At 40.5% G+C, this 15,421-nt stretch overlaps 1 protein-coding gene across 3 annotated transcripts in view; it reads left to right on the top strand.

The window, feature by feature from the left end:
* Positions 1-15,421, top strand: part of MAP7 (microtubule associated protein 7) — a 200,056-nt gene that overhangs the window by 99,950 nt on the left and 84,685 nt on the right. For all 3 annotated transcript variants that reach the window (XM_084623487.1, XM_084623486.1, XM_084623485.1), the window contains exons 2-3: positions 6,330-6,431; positions 12,628-12,705. In XM_084623487.1, coding sequence (XP_084479613.1) covers positions 6,330-6,431; positions 12,628-12,705 — 180 coding nt within the window. The remainder of the gene's footprint in view (positions 1-6,329; positions 6,432-12,627; positions 12,706-15,421) is intronic.

Below are 15,421 nucleotides of genomic sequence, written 5' to 3'. Positions count from 1 at the left end.
GAAAGCTGAAGGCAGGAGAATAGCAGGAGGGGTTTGCTGGCTGGCATCCCAAGCCAGAGAGAACCAGGGCTGAAGGCAGGAGGAACAGCAGAGGGAGATGCCTGCTGGTTCTAAGCTGGAGCGCCAGAGTCATGGGCTGAAGGAGCTTACTTGCTGCCATCTCCAGGGCCAGGGAGCTGGACCCAGAACCATGAGGGGGATCAGGGATGAATTAGGAGTGCTCCCCTGGTAAAGATGATCTCCCAGCAGAGACGCTGTGGGGTTTCCTGCTCGGAAGAGCAGAGTTACACTCCAGAAGGATAGGCTGAGTTCGTTGCCATGGGACAGGGGAGGACTGCTAGAGAGTCTTGGTGTAGTTGCAAGTACTTGTGTGTGGTATGTGGGGCATTGTGGGGTGAGATTTCAGGTGAGCTCACTGACTATTTCCACTGGGGTGAGAAATGAACTATATATTTTGAGACTTTGGTTTTGGACCATTTGCACAATGTTATATAATAAACCAGCTCCAAGGAAGGTATTGTGTCAAATGAATCTGAAATGGAGTTACTGGGGACTCTGAAAGGGGAAACTGAGGCAGGTGTGCCTGTCACGCTGCTGTCTGCCACAGGAGGTCATTCCTTCAGTATTGCTCTATGATGAGAACTCAGAATTTTCTGGCTCCTGAGCCCACGTTCAGTTATTAGACCATGCTGCAACCAATACAGTCATATGCTTTAGATTTGGAAACAGAGCTGTCTGGTTGTCTAGATAGTCCATTTATGGTATAAAGTAATCTATCTCATATGACATACTACTAACAGTGGCTATTTCCATAATGTCACTGCCTATTCTTACTTCATGTATTGTACCGTTAAAATTCACACTTGTGGTATCCGGTTAATTTCAGCATCACTGTGTGCAGTAAAATGACTATGAATTGAAACCTCTTCCCACAAACACTGTCCTAGTATAGAAAATACAGCACCAGTGTTGCTGTTTGTACACAATATCTTATTACAAGTAAAGCTGGGTAAATAAATAACTGATTTTTTAATTTATTTTTTTGCTACATTGAATAATAGATCAACAAATAAATAAAATGTACTTTGAATTTGAAACAAAGTAAAGAAAATTTGAATTTCTTGGCAAAATAACAAGCTAAAATTGTTTGGGATGGAATGACGCCATTTGTTTAACCCAAAGCAATTTTTTGATGCTTTTTCTTTTATTAGGAAATTTCAAAAATGAAAGTGAGAATGGTTCATGCACATATGAAAATTTGCCTGGCTCTGATTATAATTATGCTATCTATACTATGCAGTCACAATTAAATCATTGATTTAGAATTAACAAGATGTTTCATAGGTGTGCAATGCAGTGTGGGGAGAAAAAAGTGCAAATGCACTGTTAAAGATGTGCAAACAACAGCTGAGTAAAATCAATTTGAAAAAAAAAAAAACTAACACCACAAAAATAAAGAACCTAAAAAGTTTCAGATTGAGCCTGTGAACTACATCAATCTTATGAACACATGCATGTGTTTAACATAATTCACATGAATGAATAGGAACATAGGACTGGCAGGGACTTCTTGGGTCATTGAGTTCAGTCCCCTGCTATCGCAACCCTATCATATAATCCTGTTCATAAATTTATCAAGCTCCGTTTTACACCTAGTTAAGTTTCTTGCCCCCACAGTTCCTATTGAGAGGCTGTTCCAGAGCCTCGCCCCTCTGATGGTTAGAAACCTTCTAATTTCCAGCCTGAATTTGTTCCTAGCCAGTTTATACCAATTTGTTCTTATGCCAACATTGTCCTTTAGCTTAAATAGCTCTTCTCCCTCCTGGTGTTTACTCCCCTGGTGTATTTACACAGAGTAATGATATCACCTTTCCGCCTTAGTTTTGCTAGATTAAACAAGACAAGCTCTTTTAGTCTCCTTGTAAAATAGTGTTTGTTCCCCTGATCCGCCGAGTAGTCCTTCTCTGCACCTGTTCCCATTTGAATTTATTTTTTGAACGTGGGTGACCAGAACTGTACACACTATTCCAGTTGAGGCCTTACTAGGGTCTTGTACAATGGTATTAATACATACTTCCCAATATCTACTGGATGCCCGTCTCACTGAAGTCAATGGAACTACTCACATGAGTAAAGTTAACCATGTACATAGCTGTTTGCAGGATCGGGACCTAAAACACTCAACATTGCCAAAAGGAAATAGTAAACCACTTCCCAAAGATTACTTCGCATGACAGAGTTTCAGTACATCGCCGATATAAATTAAAAAAGGAGATTAGTTAACAGGCAAACTTCAGTCTTGAGAGACCATGGGTATGCACCCCTGAGAGGTAAAGAATGTACTCAGTTGGTTTTATGGCAGCCGCGAATGTGGCTGAAGAAACCCACCAACTCGAGAGAGACAGTCCCTGCTGTAGCTGTCACACTTAAAGGTGATGGTTTGACCCTTTGGGCTCCGTCCTCTGTGAGCTCTTTTCTCCTCTGCTAAGCTGGATGGCTTCCTCTTGTAACTCCGGAGACCTGTGTTGAGCTCCTGTTTCCAAAGGCTGTGGTCTTGAATGTGATCTTCCCATTTGTCCACATCCATGTCCATTTCTTCTCACTTGCACACATCCTTGAAATGCAATTTTGGGCATCCTTCACCATAGGGGATGTCCCTTGGGATGTGCCCATCATTCATTCCACACACATGCCCAACCCAGCAGAGGTGTCTCTGTCTGAGGAGTGTTTGCATGCTGAGTATGCTGGCCTTCTTGAGCACTTCAATGTTGGTGACTCTGTCCCTCCAGGAGATACCAAAGATTCACTGAAAGCTGTTGAGCCTCTTTTCCTGCTATGTCTCTCTCCCATGCAAAAGTGTGCTGATAACACACGCATGGTACACACAGTTCTCTGTGTGTTCTGTCAGTTTGTTGTTTTTGCCAAACCCTCTTCAGTCTAGACATTGTTGTGGTGGCTTTTCCAGGGCGGATGTTGAGTTGTTTAAAGTGAAAGGTTGACTGCGATAGTGGACCCCAGGTATGTGAACTCATTCACCACTTCAAGTTCATAGTTGTTCTTGATGGAAAGTGCTTCCTCAACTCCTTGGCACATTATGTTAGTCTTTTTTAGGCTTATAGTAAGCCTGAAGTCTTGGCAGGCTTTGGTAAAACTGTCCATTAGGCTTTGAAGATGAACTTCTGTGTGGGTCATCAGTGACGCAGCAGTGAAAAAAGGAGATTATAACTAAAGTAACAAAAATATACAGCGTGTTTCAAATGCACTGTTTTGAAAATGGTATGTTTAGAGGCTAAGTGCTCACGAAGTTGTATTATTTTTCTGTTGTATTTTTTCAAAGGTGGTTGTGCATATAAGGGCTAGGCAAAAAGCATCTGAAATTCTATAACATAATTTTTATTGCTTAGTACAGTGGACAAACCCTTTTGCTAAGTTCCCATCCAATATGACATTAAAATAGCAAGATATTGAACTCTCAGAGCAGCCTTTGCAATGGAAATGTTAACAGGTCTTGACCTCCATTGTGCTGCTTTTTAGCAGTGGAGTAACTTATTGTGGATAGAGCCAGCCCCAGCCAGGTGCTACAAGGATGACTTCCCTTGACTTTTGGGTATGTCTACACTACAGCTGGGAGCATGCCTCTCAGTAGAGGTAGACAGACTTGCACTAGCTCGCTAAAAATAGTGTGGATGTTGTGGTATGGGTGATAGCACAGGCTAGCCATCTGAGCATAGACCCAGGTGGTCAGGCGGGCTTGTACTTGTGGCCACCCATGCCACAACATTCTTACTGCTACTTTTAGCATGCTAGTGCATGTCTGTCCACCTTACTGGGAGGCATGCTCCCAGGTGCTGTGTAGACAATACCCTTGGTGGCTCCATGGTTAATGCTTATTAGAGCTGGTCAAAAAATGCCAATTATTATTTTGTAAGACATGTTTTTAAAAAATTCCAAAACGTCTCACACAATTTCTTTCCAAAAAGCAAAAAAATGTTTGATTGTCAAAAAACACTCTCAGGAAAACTCCTGGCTTTTGAAAACTGATGTTTTTAATGGAAAATTTTCAGTTTCCATTTTTTCATCAGAAGCCCAGATGTAGATGCTGTATAGCACCTTAGTCACGCTCCTTTCTATTTTACCCACCCTAAACTATGACTGATGAAATAAAGCACTTCATGCAGGATCAGTAAAGAGCTTAATAGCAAAGCTTTATTGTTAATCCTTCCAGATCGTGCTTAAATGATTTTATTTTTTCCCAAGGAGCATATATAGAGTCTTCAAGCAAACAATACTAGGAAATCCCTTGGGGCCTCCTGAAAGTTTTTTAATTATGTTTTCAATACCATCTCTCTGATTACCTGGGACTTAAAAGCTTCACTTAGCAAAGTGAACCTAATGGAGCAATACTTGTTAGCGTTGAAAGCTATGACAATCAAATTTCTCCAGCTCTCATTTCTAATGAGATTTTCAGTTAAACAATTTAGATTTTTAAAAGTATATTGGTTTTGCTACAAATCTCCCTTTTCCTTTGAGTCAGAATTTGTTCGAACCATTGGAAATAATTCTAAAAACCCTTCCACAAAGTTTGACCATCATTCTAATTTTCCCAGGTTGTTTGGCTTTAGGAAATTGTACTCATCCATACAGTAGAAGAGTATACCTCAGAGGCAAACCATTAGCTGAGAGAGACATGAAATCTGACTGGCTGGCTTTGTTTTCATCAAATATAAACAGAGTAAGGTTACTATTTTGATTTATGCCTAAGATTAAATACACTTGAAAGTGAAGCTTTCCATTTTTTCTTTCTCAGTAGGAGTAAAGGAGTTTGTCGAGCCCAGAAGCATCTCTTTCTGGACCCACAAAGGGCCAATGTCTATTGAAATCAATGAGACGCTTTTTCTACTGACTTCAGCAGGCTTTCAATCAAGCCCTAAATTGTCATCTGAACCTATAGCAGAGGTTTATGGTGTGCTCGTAAAATATAAACAGTCTTTGAAGTGTTGTTAATGTTTTGTGCAGTAAATGTAGGAAGCTGGGACTTGCTTTTGACTCTTAGCAATATAAATTCCTCTTTACTTCAGTGCACAGAATGTTATAATAGGTGATACATAAATTGGAGTCACGGCTGGGCAAAAATTTTCAGACAAATAGTTTATTTGCCAAAAATAAATGCAGTTTCAGTCGACCCAAAACCACGTGCAAATTTGACCCAATTAATTTCAACTGGGAAAATGGTTTTCAGGGCCAGCTTCAGAAAAAAGTGTGTTTGTGGTAGATACACAAATGTTTGCTCCCCCGTTACAACATTTAGCCCAATAATTAGGGCACTTACATGGGTAAAGGAGCCCCAGGTTTGACTTCTTACTCTATAGCAGAGACTTGAACTCAGATCTGCCCCCTCCTTATGTGAGCATCCTAACTGCCAGCCTCTAGGCTGTTCTGTGGTGTGGGTTCTTTCAATTCTCCTGGTGAAGCTGTTCCACTTTGTACGAATACAGAACTAGTCATTGGGTCAAAGAGAGAGTGAGAATGACTCAGTAGCCTGGTGATTAAGGCACTCAACTGGGAAGTAGGACATATGGTGTTAAATCCCTCCTCTGAAACAGGCAGGGATGAGAGAGTCCCTCTTTTCTGAACCTGACCAGACTTTTCCAATTTGCTGACATATATTCTGAACGTTTTTGGAACCGAACCAAATGTTTGTTCTGATTTTCCAGTTTGCCGGCTGAACCAAAAAATCAGTTATTTGCCCAGCTCTAGCTGGAGTGTTTGTGCTACTCCTAAATCACTGGGCAGCCTCAGTCTGTTGTTGCTTGTGCTGCTTTACTGCTGTTAGCCCTGATTAAGAGCCCAATCCAGCTCCTTCTGAAGGAAATGGAACAGGTGTTTGAAGGCTGATGAATTTGGGGATATGTGGCTGGTTTTGGAAGCAGTGGTCTCATATGCTGGTCAGAGGTAATGGCTCAACATGGATTTAAGCATCGCTGAGAGGATAGGAGAAAAAAATGAGCCTTTAGTAGTATAGCATAGACAATTCAGAGACAGGATTAAAGGGAGCACTGTAGAGGGGGAATTTTGTTATACATCTTTCTTCAACCTAAATGTGGAGTTGCATGGCTAGATAATCATGCATGCTGTTGAAATTTTATGGGGAAATTTGGAAGGACCATTTGTCTACCCCAAATGTTATAGGATACTTTTTCTAAAATAACAGGCATGCCCAGAGTTGTTAATTAAATGCTATATAACATTAATAACTTACAGTGTAATAGAGAGAGACTGTTTTCTAATAGCATGGTTAATTAAGTAATCTCTTTCCCTTCTCTTTTTAGCATCCGAAGACTCTAAAGTACAAGACGAGAAAGCTGCTTCTTCCAGCCATCCCACTTCTGCTGCTTCAAGGCAAAGCCCCAACAACTCTGCAGCTAAAGCAGGTACGCCATTACACACTTCTTACCACCACTACTTGTTTGCCTAGACTACAGAAAAGCTGTTATTTTTGTAGAACCTTTAAAAAAACCTCTTATATTTCATCTGCTGCTACTTCAGTTGAAAATAATTATGAATGATTATTCCTATTCAGCTGTGCTGATTATGCACAAAGAATTAAAAAAGCTTTTTTAATTTTGTTCTGAAAAATGGAAAAAAAGTCATCTCTCTTTCTGTGCTTACACCAGAAAAAGCATATGAAATCAGTGGGCTACCATGGGGTAGTTTCATACCCTTGCTTGCTACAATTTAAATAGTTGTGTAGACAAGCCTTTAGTTCCTAAATGGAAGGAGTCAGGTCTCAGTGCATGAGGTGCAACCTTAAAGCCAGCAAGGCTGCATCTGCACTACTAAAATTAGTACCCATGTTTCAGAATGGTGCCACTTTCCCCTGCTAAGACAAGTGTAGACAAGGCTCATATGCGTTTTCATTCCATGGTTATAACAATGCCAGAGTCCAGTCGTAAGCAGTCGTTCACACTGAGTGAGTGGAGTTCCTGCCCCACCCCAAACAAAACCCAGCTCCTAAAGCTTGGTTCTCCACTCAGTCCCAGGGGCAAAGTGGAGATGGAGTTGTTTCTGAGTTTCTAGGCTCCATGCACATTAGAGCTTTAAAAGAGCACCTGTAACCTACGCCACTAGAATAAAGTCCCTCGGGGACCTTGCACCAGTGGCCGACTGGGCATAGCAGCACTTCACGGCTCACCAAGTGCTCCCTCCCTCTTCTTATACCAAGCCATAACTACGTAAATGCTATACAAAAAACAAAACAAAAAAGAGAGTGCTACCGTGTAGTGTCCAGAATGAGTCTCAGCTATGTATTAGTATCAAACGTTCCTTTTTTTAAATTATATTTTATTTTATCTCTTAAGGTTGAATTCACTGGTACATTTTGTGTATTTTGTAGAACTCTGGAGTAGCACAAAATCGCTGCAGTGTAGTGGCCAGTTACACCAGGTTTACAGTTGTTTTGCATCAGTGAAACAGTGCAAACCAGTCAGAGTTTACTAGTGAATCTGGCCCTTAACTTGCAATTGGTTTCTTGATTTAGCTGATACAGTTGTTTTTACCACTGTTATGAAAACATACTCAAAGCTTTTTCATGACATGGTAGTAAAAATGCCCCAGTCCTGTCCTGAACAAAGCTTACTCTGTGAGTGGGTGAAGTGGCGATGGTGGTGGTGTTTTTATGGTATAATTATTTTTCTAAAAAATACACAGGCACACTTACTAAGTAATCTTCCAGGATGTGAAACTGGAACTTGACTGTCATAGCTGAAAGGAAGCAGATCTATTTTTTTTTAAGTTATCTAAAAGGGTTTGAGGCAGACGAGAAGAGGACAGTGCAAGGATTAGGGAGATAGAGTGAATGTAGATGAGAGGGAAGGCTCTTCCTTTGAATAGCACTGGTGGCCAACACACAGTCCTCCTTTCCCATGGGCCGCCCACACATACCAGCTTCCCCCTATCCTGTCCACTTCCTCATTCTCTCCCAATGACCTCCCTCACTGTCCACCTCAGGTCTCCCAACACCACAAAGCAGTACCATGAGAGTCAAGAGGAGAAGGGAAGGGGTTGTGTGTGAGGAGAGCTTGTGGGTCTTGAGTGAAGATGAGCATGAAGAAAGGAGCATTATCTGTGATGTCACAATGGCCCCAGTTAAGAGTGGCCTGAGCTACTGAAGCTGGCCCATAGTCTATGAAGTAATCTTAATAATTAGATATAATAATCAGTAACTTAGCATAACTATAACCTAATTTCTTCAAAAGTAACCTATGCAGAAAATTTCAATTAATATTCATTATATGGAAAGTTTGAAGAGTCTCTATTATTCCATTGCTAAGATAGTTGGAGACAAAAAAGGTTGATACTTTGTGCTAAATTTCTTAAGGGATCCATTTTAATTATAAGTCCTAAACTAATTTCATAGATTTACTGGTAAATTCTCAGAAAATTTATTCATTCTGTACTCAAAAAGGAAGCACTCAAAAGCAAACTTTTATGGAGAATTCACTGTATTTTCATGGGAGTTGCATCCCTGCTTTAAGTTATAAATTAAACTTTAGCTATGGAACCATGAGCAGTGCCTCCCTGTTAACTTCAGAGCACTCCTGTCAGACAGGTAAAACATGGAGCATTGGTATATTATGCCCTGAAACTCTGTTAGGTATAATTATCTCAATAATATAATGAAATGGGGAGCTGAGCATAATGAATACAAAAACATTGCAGTATGACCACTCAGCAGCTTCCACACCAATGGCCTGATCCTGCAACGTGCTTCAGCACCTTCTACAAGAAGCTGTGCACCCTCAGCTCCCACTTCAGTGAATGAGAGCTAGGGGAACCCTGCATCAGCGGCCCCTAGCAGCCCATCTTCCATCTCGCTGTGGGAGAACCCCGAGCATGTGACCGTGATAAATAAGATTAAGGCTGAGTTATGTTACTCTGAACATACAGACTGGCATTTTTACACTTCTCTAAAGTGCCAGTCCCTCTGGGACCCAGACATGCGTGTATTGAACTGAGAGACCCTGTCTAAATGTGCAAAGAGATGAGAGACAAAAGGGGTGGCAGTGCCCTGTGGAACTTTTCTATCTAACCACATATTTTAAAATTATATACTCAAGTGTCAACTGATCAGTGGGATCCAGAGTGCTATTGTTGGCATTTGGGCACGAGGCCAAACAATGAAGGGTTGATTTCCAGACCTAGTGGAGACATATAATTAACCTAGTAGGATTTGCTTCATTACCCCTGTCTATTCCAACCACCAACAGAGCAGAGGCAGGTGTGATATTTGGTTTGCCACTAATCCCTGAGCTCTCATACCCAAAATTTTGCCAAAATTTACTACTACTTACACACACCCAAAAAATACAATGGAGAACAACCCATGTTAGAATACAGGCGCACCCCCTGCACAATTTGGGACATGCTGAATTCCATGAGGCTTTTTGAGCATTTCTGTCAGGATTGTTAAATGTGCAGTGTAGCAAGAAGAATTGAGTTCTTTATATTGAATGGCAGAGAGCACTTTTTTTTATTCAAGCCGCTGCTCATTATTGGCCAGTCTCTAGAAAAGACTTTCACAATTCATCTTTCCTTATAATCTTTGTTCCTTTCAGAGGAATCCCTCTCCTTCTCTCCTATGTAAACATCTGACAAAAGGTAGAAAAGAACCAGGTAGGGAATAGTGTATTCTGAAAGAAGCAGCATGTACTCTAGAAGATGATCCTGATGTCCCCGATTGCTTACCAACAAGTTGACAGAATGCTGAAGTTGCTGAAAACAAACTCTTTCCTGGGGGAATTCATATTTATTGCACAATGATCCAAATGTCTACAGCCTACTCGACTTGGAAAGATCCATAAACTGTCCTCTCTGGGCCAGTCACAAGAATTGCGGGGTTTGTTGGCATTCCAGAAGGCTGTGTTAACCCATATCTAGCCCCTGTATGCTAAAAAGAATGGACAAGAGCCATTTTTCTTAAATCAATCCAAATTCTGAATATCTACCATGCATGGGAGCCAGAATCAAAACTGTCATAAAACAGCATAGCTACATAGTCTTCAGTAATCTAGGCCAATATACAATAGTTAAGAATCTGGCCTGGTGAGTTTAGGTAACAAATTACCTGTATCCTTGTTAATGGCTTTTCACTTCACTTTAGTAATGTTAACCTAATTTTCAGCTTGTAGCCCAGTTAATAAATTTATGTTTCATTCTACCAACATTGAATGTGATTTGCCACTGGTATTCTAGTCTTACATTAGTGTAACTCATTGAATCAGGACTGTAATCTCTAACCACTAATCAGATTGGTATTACATCATCAGATCATTGTTCACTGATAACATTTTTAAAATAATTAAACTTAAGCTAGGGAGCAACAATTTATTCATCCAAGATGGCAAGGATCTGTCATTCTAGTGCACCAGCATCAAGTCAGATGATTATATCTAAATTATTTATTTACTGTAAGTCATAAATCAGTTTTTAAACATCTCAACTTCACTCCAACATTTATTTTCCACAAATATGTTAGTTTTGCCTCAACTTTATTCAGTGAAAGTGTTATTTTCTATTGGACCATAGCTTTGGATATTATAAAACCAGATTTTCAAAGTAAGGTGCAGTCATATGCAGACATTAGCAAGCACAGACTTACTTATGCACACACATCCTTGATATGATTGTGTATATCAAGTATATGTGAACTCACGTTGCATAACTGAATGTATAAATTGAGTGCCACTTGCTTTACTTGAAAATTGGTGCGTTTGAGATTCTAAAAGCACAACAGTGTCTGTATTAATAGTTACCTTGCTTACATTATTATTTAGATTCCAGTCACATCCAGAGTGTACTAGTCTCTTTTCATGATGAAGACGCAGTCCCAGCCCCATTCTTTTTGTTTTAATATGAAAACTATAAAAACTAATTCTTCCCAGTATCAAAATAACACTGACTGTTTATTATACCCAGAAATCTTTTCTATCATTCTGTTTTTCTGTTGTTGTTTTGTTTTTTTTAGTAAACTTTTCAGTACTTGTGAGGAGTGTCAAATTAACAACCCTGAAGACCGAACTCATTTATCTAAAGAACAAATAAAGAATAGGTAGTGGCAAAGCAAGTTGTCCCACCTCTCCCCTGACAAAGCACCCTCAGTGGGCGGTCCAGCTGCTGTGGGAATGGGGCTCAGTGGGGAGGGGATCCGGGTGCAGATGGCTTGTTGGGGTGGTCCAGGTGCAGAGGAAGTGGGGCTCATCAGGGTGGTTCTGAATGTGGGGGGTGAGGCTCGGCGGCAGGGCCTGGGTATGAGGGGTTCTGGATGCATGGGGGTTGGGCAGATGGTGGAGCAGCTCCTTGTACAGGGATCCCTCCCCCTGCAGCTGATGAGTGATGAGTGCAGAAAGCGGGTGGAGGAGGTTTGCAGAGCTTCCTGCAGTGGGGGAGGGTGGAACTGGGCATGGGTCTGACCCAGCCCCAGGTGCAATGCAGGGGAAGAGGAAGTCCCGTCCTCCCCAGCTCAGCTGTGACTATCAGCTGAGCCCGGCACAGGGTATGAGCCACAAGCCAGGTCTTTCCCAGTCCTGCTCCTTGCCCCACAGTAATTTACCTCTCTGCCAGCTGCCCTGGGCACCCAAAACATACTGCTGGGGAGGGTTGCATGACCGCTCTTGTGGCTTCCCTTTGCTTCCCTGTCAGAAAGTCATTTTTCTGTGAGGAAGCAAAGAAATCTGTGGGGGACATAAATTCCGCGCATTACTTTGTCAAGATCTGACTTGGTTTTTCACGTACTGCACTTCTCAACAGTCCTCAAAGAAATGGCTTTTTCAAAGCTATTACCATTTCATGGTCTATGTACTGCACAGTGAGCATACTCTGTGGTTATGTATCAAGGAGGGGTTTCAGTGTCTTATCGGAAATTACAATGCAACATCAATGAGATATTACACTATTGCCCTGTCAGCTTCAGCAAAAAAAAAAATCAAAATACATGATGTATGATTGGTTTTTACTTTTCTAACATAGAACAGATAGCTTATAGGCCAATGTAGGCATTGATTCAGGAAAGCATTTAAGTTTGTGTTTATTTTTAAGCATGCTATGATATTACTTATGTGGTTAAAGTTAAGCTCTGATGAATCTGCCATCATTTTTTAAAATTCCAGAAATGTCCCTATTACTTAACAGCATCTTACTGTATTTCATCTTTGAGATAAGTTGATTGTTTTTTTCCCCCAAACTGTACCCACACAAAAAAAGAACCAAAGTTGACTCCAAAGTGATTTTTAAAGTCTCTAAGTTATAAAGATTTTAAAAATATATCTAGCTTTGTTGTAGCAAGAACAGGCAACCTTGCTAGAGGGATCAGAGTTGCCACTTTACCCTAGATTTTTCAGTGAGCATTTATGTTGGTTCTTTTCACCTTGGTATAATTAGAATGGGTTCACACTTATACTAAATAGATAGTCTTCATTTAATGTGAGGAATTTTTGGAGACACTGGATTTTATGTTTGAGACTGCCATTATAGCTTCCATTATAGGTAGTGGTTGCTGTTCTAGTAAACTTGCATTTTCTAAAATAAGATCTTAATCTTTCTTTCTGATTTTTTGTTTATTTGTTGTTGCAGACCATCCACCTGTACTAAAAGTTGATGACAGACAACGGCTTGCACGGATACGGAGAGAGGAACGGGAAAAGCAGTTAGGTGAGACATATAACGTTATTTAGCAGCTATAATTTTCAGGATTGTACTTTTTGGGTAGAAGTACCTAATAGTATAATATGCTTATCCCTAGCAGCATAAGGAAAAATCATGTAATTAAATATGCAGTATTGTTCTTTTAGACATCTCATTACATCTTGAGGGTAGACCTGGTGTTCATGCATATTCTGGTATTTTACTGGTCCTATTACATTACATTACTGGTCCTATTACATGTGTCTTAAAGCTCTTTACAGTATTGAACTAAATGGGCCAAATTCTGCTCTCATTTACATCAGAATAAGTGAAAATAGCTCCACCGATTTCTTCTGTGGAGGTTCTCCAGACTTAGAGCAGAATTTTTCCTAATACATTGAACACAATCCTGTGTTGTACATAAAACATGATAGCAAATTATATCAATGTATAGATTGAATTTTAGATTTGTTTTTTATTTTTATTTTTACTTGATCAGATTCTTTTTTTCTGCTTAGTGTATTGATTGCATCTGTTCATGCCATTAAAGTAATAGTGTGTGCATACACAGTACTCATAACCAGACTATCCAGATAAATATTTACACCAAGGTTAATTGACGAGCAGCTATTTTTTATCTAGATGTAGGATAACAAAACAAATTACAGGCTATAATCTTTGTATTTTTCTTACACACGATTTCTAATAATAAATCACACTTTTTTTTTTTAAATCATTCCTTATTTCTTTTAGGGTAAAGTCACACCACTGAAGTCATCAAAATGGAGCTTAAGTCATGCACAGGCCTTGTGCTGGTGTGAATTTCACCCACTGCATATTGGCCCAAATTCGGCTCTCATTTAGAACACTAATCTTGATGGTGTTACTCCATATTTACACTAGTGTAAATGAGAGCTGAATTTGGCCCATTCATATACCATAAAGGTAAAAAGATTAACAAAGGTTTGTATGGCTAATAACAGTTGCGTGTACTGACCCATTTTTTAAAGCAGCCTGTTGTCAGTGTTCTCAGTGGACAATTTTTCCTGTATGTTTCTGCATTTCATGTTTTTTCTCTGCTAAATGAAACTGAGTGATAGCTGTGAAATTTAAAAGTTTAGAAAAAAATAAGAATAAATTTTTAGGTCCATGCAAAAGTGGCAAAATGTTTTGCCATTTCATTCCAGAGAATTTTGCACTCCACAAAAAGGAGTTGCTTGTCTTTTTCATTTATGCGTAGGAAAAAAAAGTGAGAAGCCAATTCAAATTCAAATGTGATGGTCGTGAATTCTTGAATGGCAGCGTGTCATTCGTTTTCTGGGGGTTTTGGTGTAATGTCTGAAAACTTAGGTCTCTGGTATGTTCATGTCAAGGTAAATAGATAAACTAGTTACACACCACACACTCCATTGTCTGAGGCATCAAATGCAGGTACAAGAGACAGTTATTCATCCATTGCATTGCAACTGCATCTGTGCAGCAGATTAAATGCAGTCTGTGCTTTTTTGGAAATTGCACATATGTAGTCTGGTACCCTGCTGACCTCTGACATGCTCCCTTTTTTGTAAAAAAGCCTTGATCTGCAGCAGCACTGAGCATCCACAGCTCCCATTACCTTCACAGATGCTCAGGAGTTGCAGATGCTCAGGACTGGGCCTAGCAAATGAAAATCCAAATGAAATCAAGAGCCAGGATTTTTCTCAGCTTAGCGTTGGACAAAAGGGGACTGCAGGGAGCTATGTTGCAATTTAGGCCAGGCAGGGGACACACAAAAAAACCCTTCATAGCAAACACCAGTTTACAGCAGAGTCAAAAAAACGGACAGAGTTTAGCCAGGAAAGGATATACTCAATTCTGCGCACACAGCCTCTGCAGCAGTAGCAGGTAGAGCAGGCACACAGTAAGGGTATGTGTCCACTTAGAGCTAGAAATGGTAGACGCGCCCTACGATGCAAGGTTTCATCTCCAAACAGTACCCTACTGTTAATGTAAGCACTGCTGAATGTGACCTATTTGTTTTACCCAGACAGTCACATGACTGGAGCTGTGTAAATAAGCCCACTCCCTCCAGGCTGCTGCCATAGGATATCATGCCATCAGTGATGAGAATGACACAGTAAAAGACAAAGGGAACAATAGCTACAATCTCAGCATCTGAAGCAACAGTTTGTTGGTGCTTCTCTGCCTGCTGAACATTGAAGGTGTTTCCCCTGATGCAGTGTTAGGACCAGGTGGATCACCTTAACGTGTTAGCTGCCTTCTGTTCACTGATTTGGGGTTTCTTCCTGTTTCTCTCTTTTATGGAGAGACTTCCTAGAAGCATGCCCATCTATATCCAGGAGAATTTACACATCAAGAGTTTGGCAATAGTCTCATCCTCACTGTGGTCAAATGTCACCTCAGCATCTGGCTAAGCAATGCATTCCTAGTTACTTGGTCCTTGTTGTTGGTTACATTTGGTAAATTAAACCTAAATTACTCTGCAGCCGCTCTTGAAGGTCTGCAGGCAGAACCATAAGGTTGGTAGATGGCCAGTGTGCAGGATGCTGGGGTATGTCCATGGGGCTTGGCTCCCTGGTTCCAGCTGCTGACACTTCATAACTGTGTTTCTACTGGAGAAATATATTTTACTTTTGTGAATATAGAACCACAACTGCTGTTGCTCTTGCTGGTCCTCTCTATGTTGTGAGATATGCCTTCGGTGACACAAACAGAGCATGAAAACTCTGGTCTGCCTCTGTGT

Source organism: Lepidochelys olivacea (genome assembly GCF_965140295.1).
Source record: "Lepidochelys olivacea isolate rLepOli2 genome assembly, chromosome: 3".
In the NCBI taxonomy this organism is placed as follows: Eukaryota; Metazoa; Chordata; order Testudines; family Cheloniidae; genus Lepidochelys; species Lepidochelys olivacea.
The sequence above is the reverse complement of the archived record's forward strand: the minus strand, read 5'-3'. Positions and strand labels throughout refer to the sequence as shown.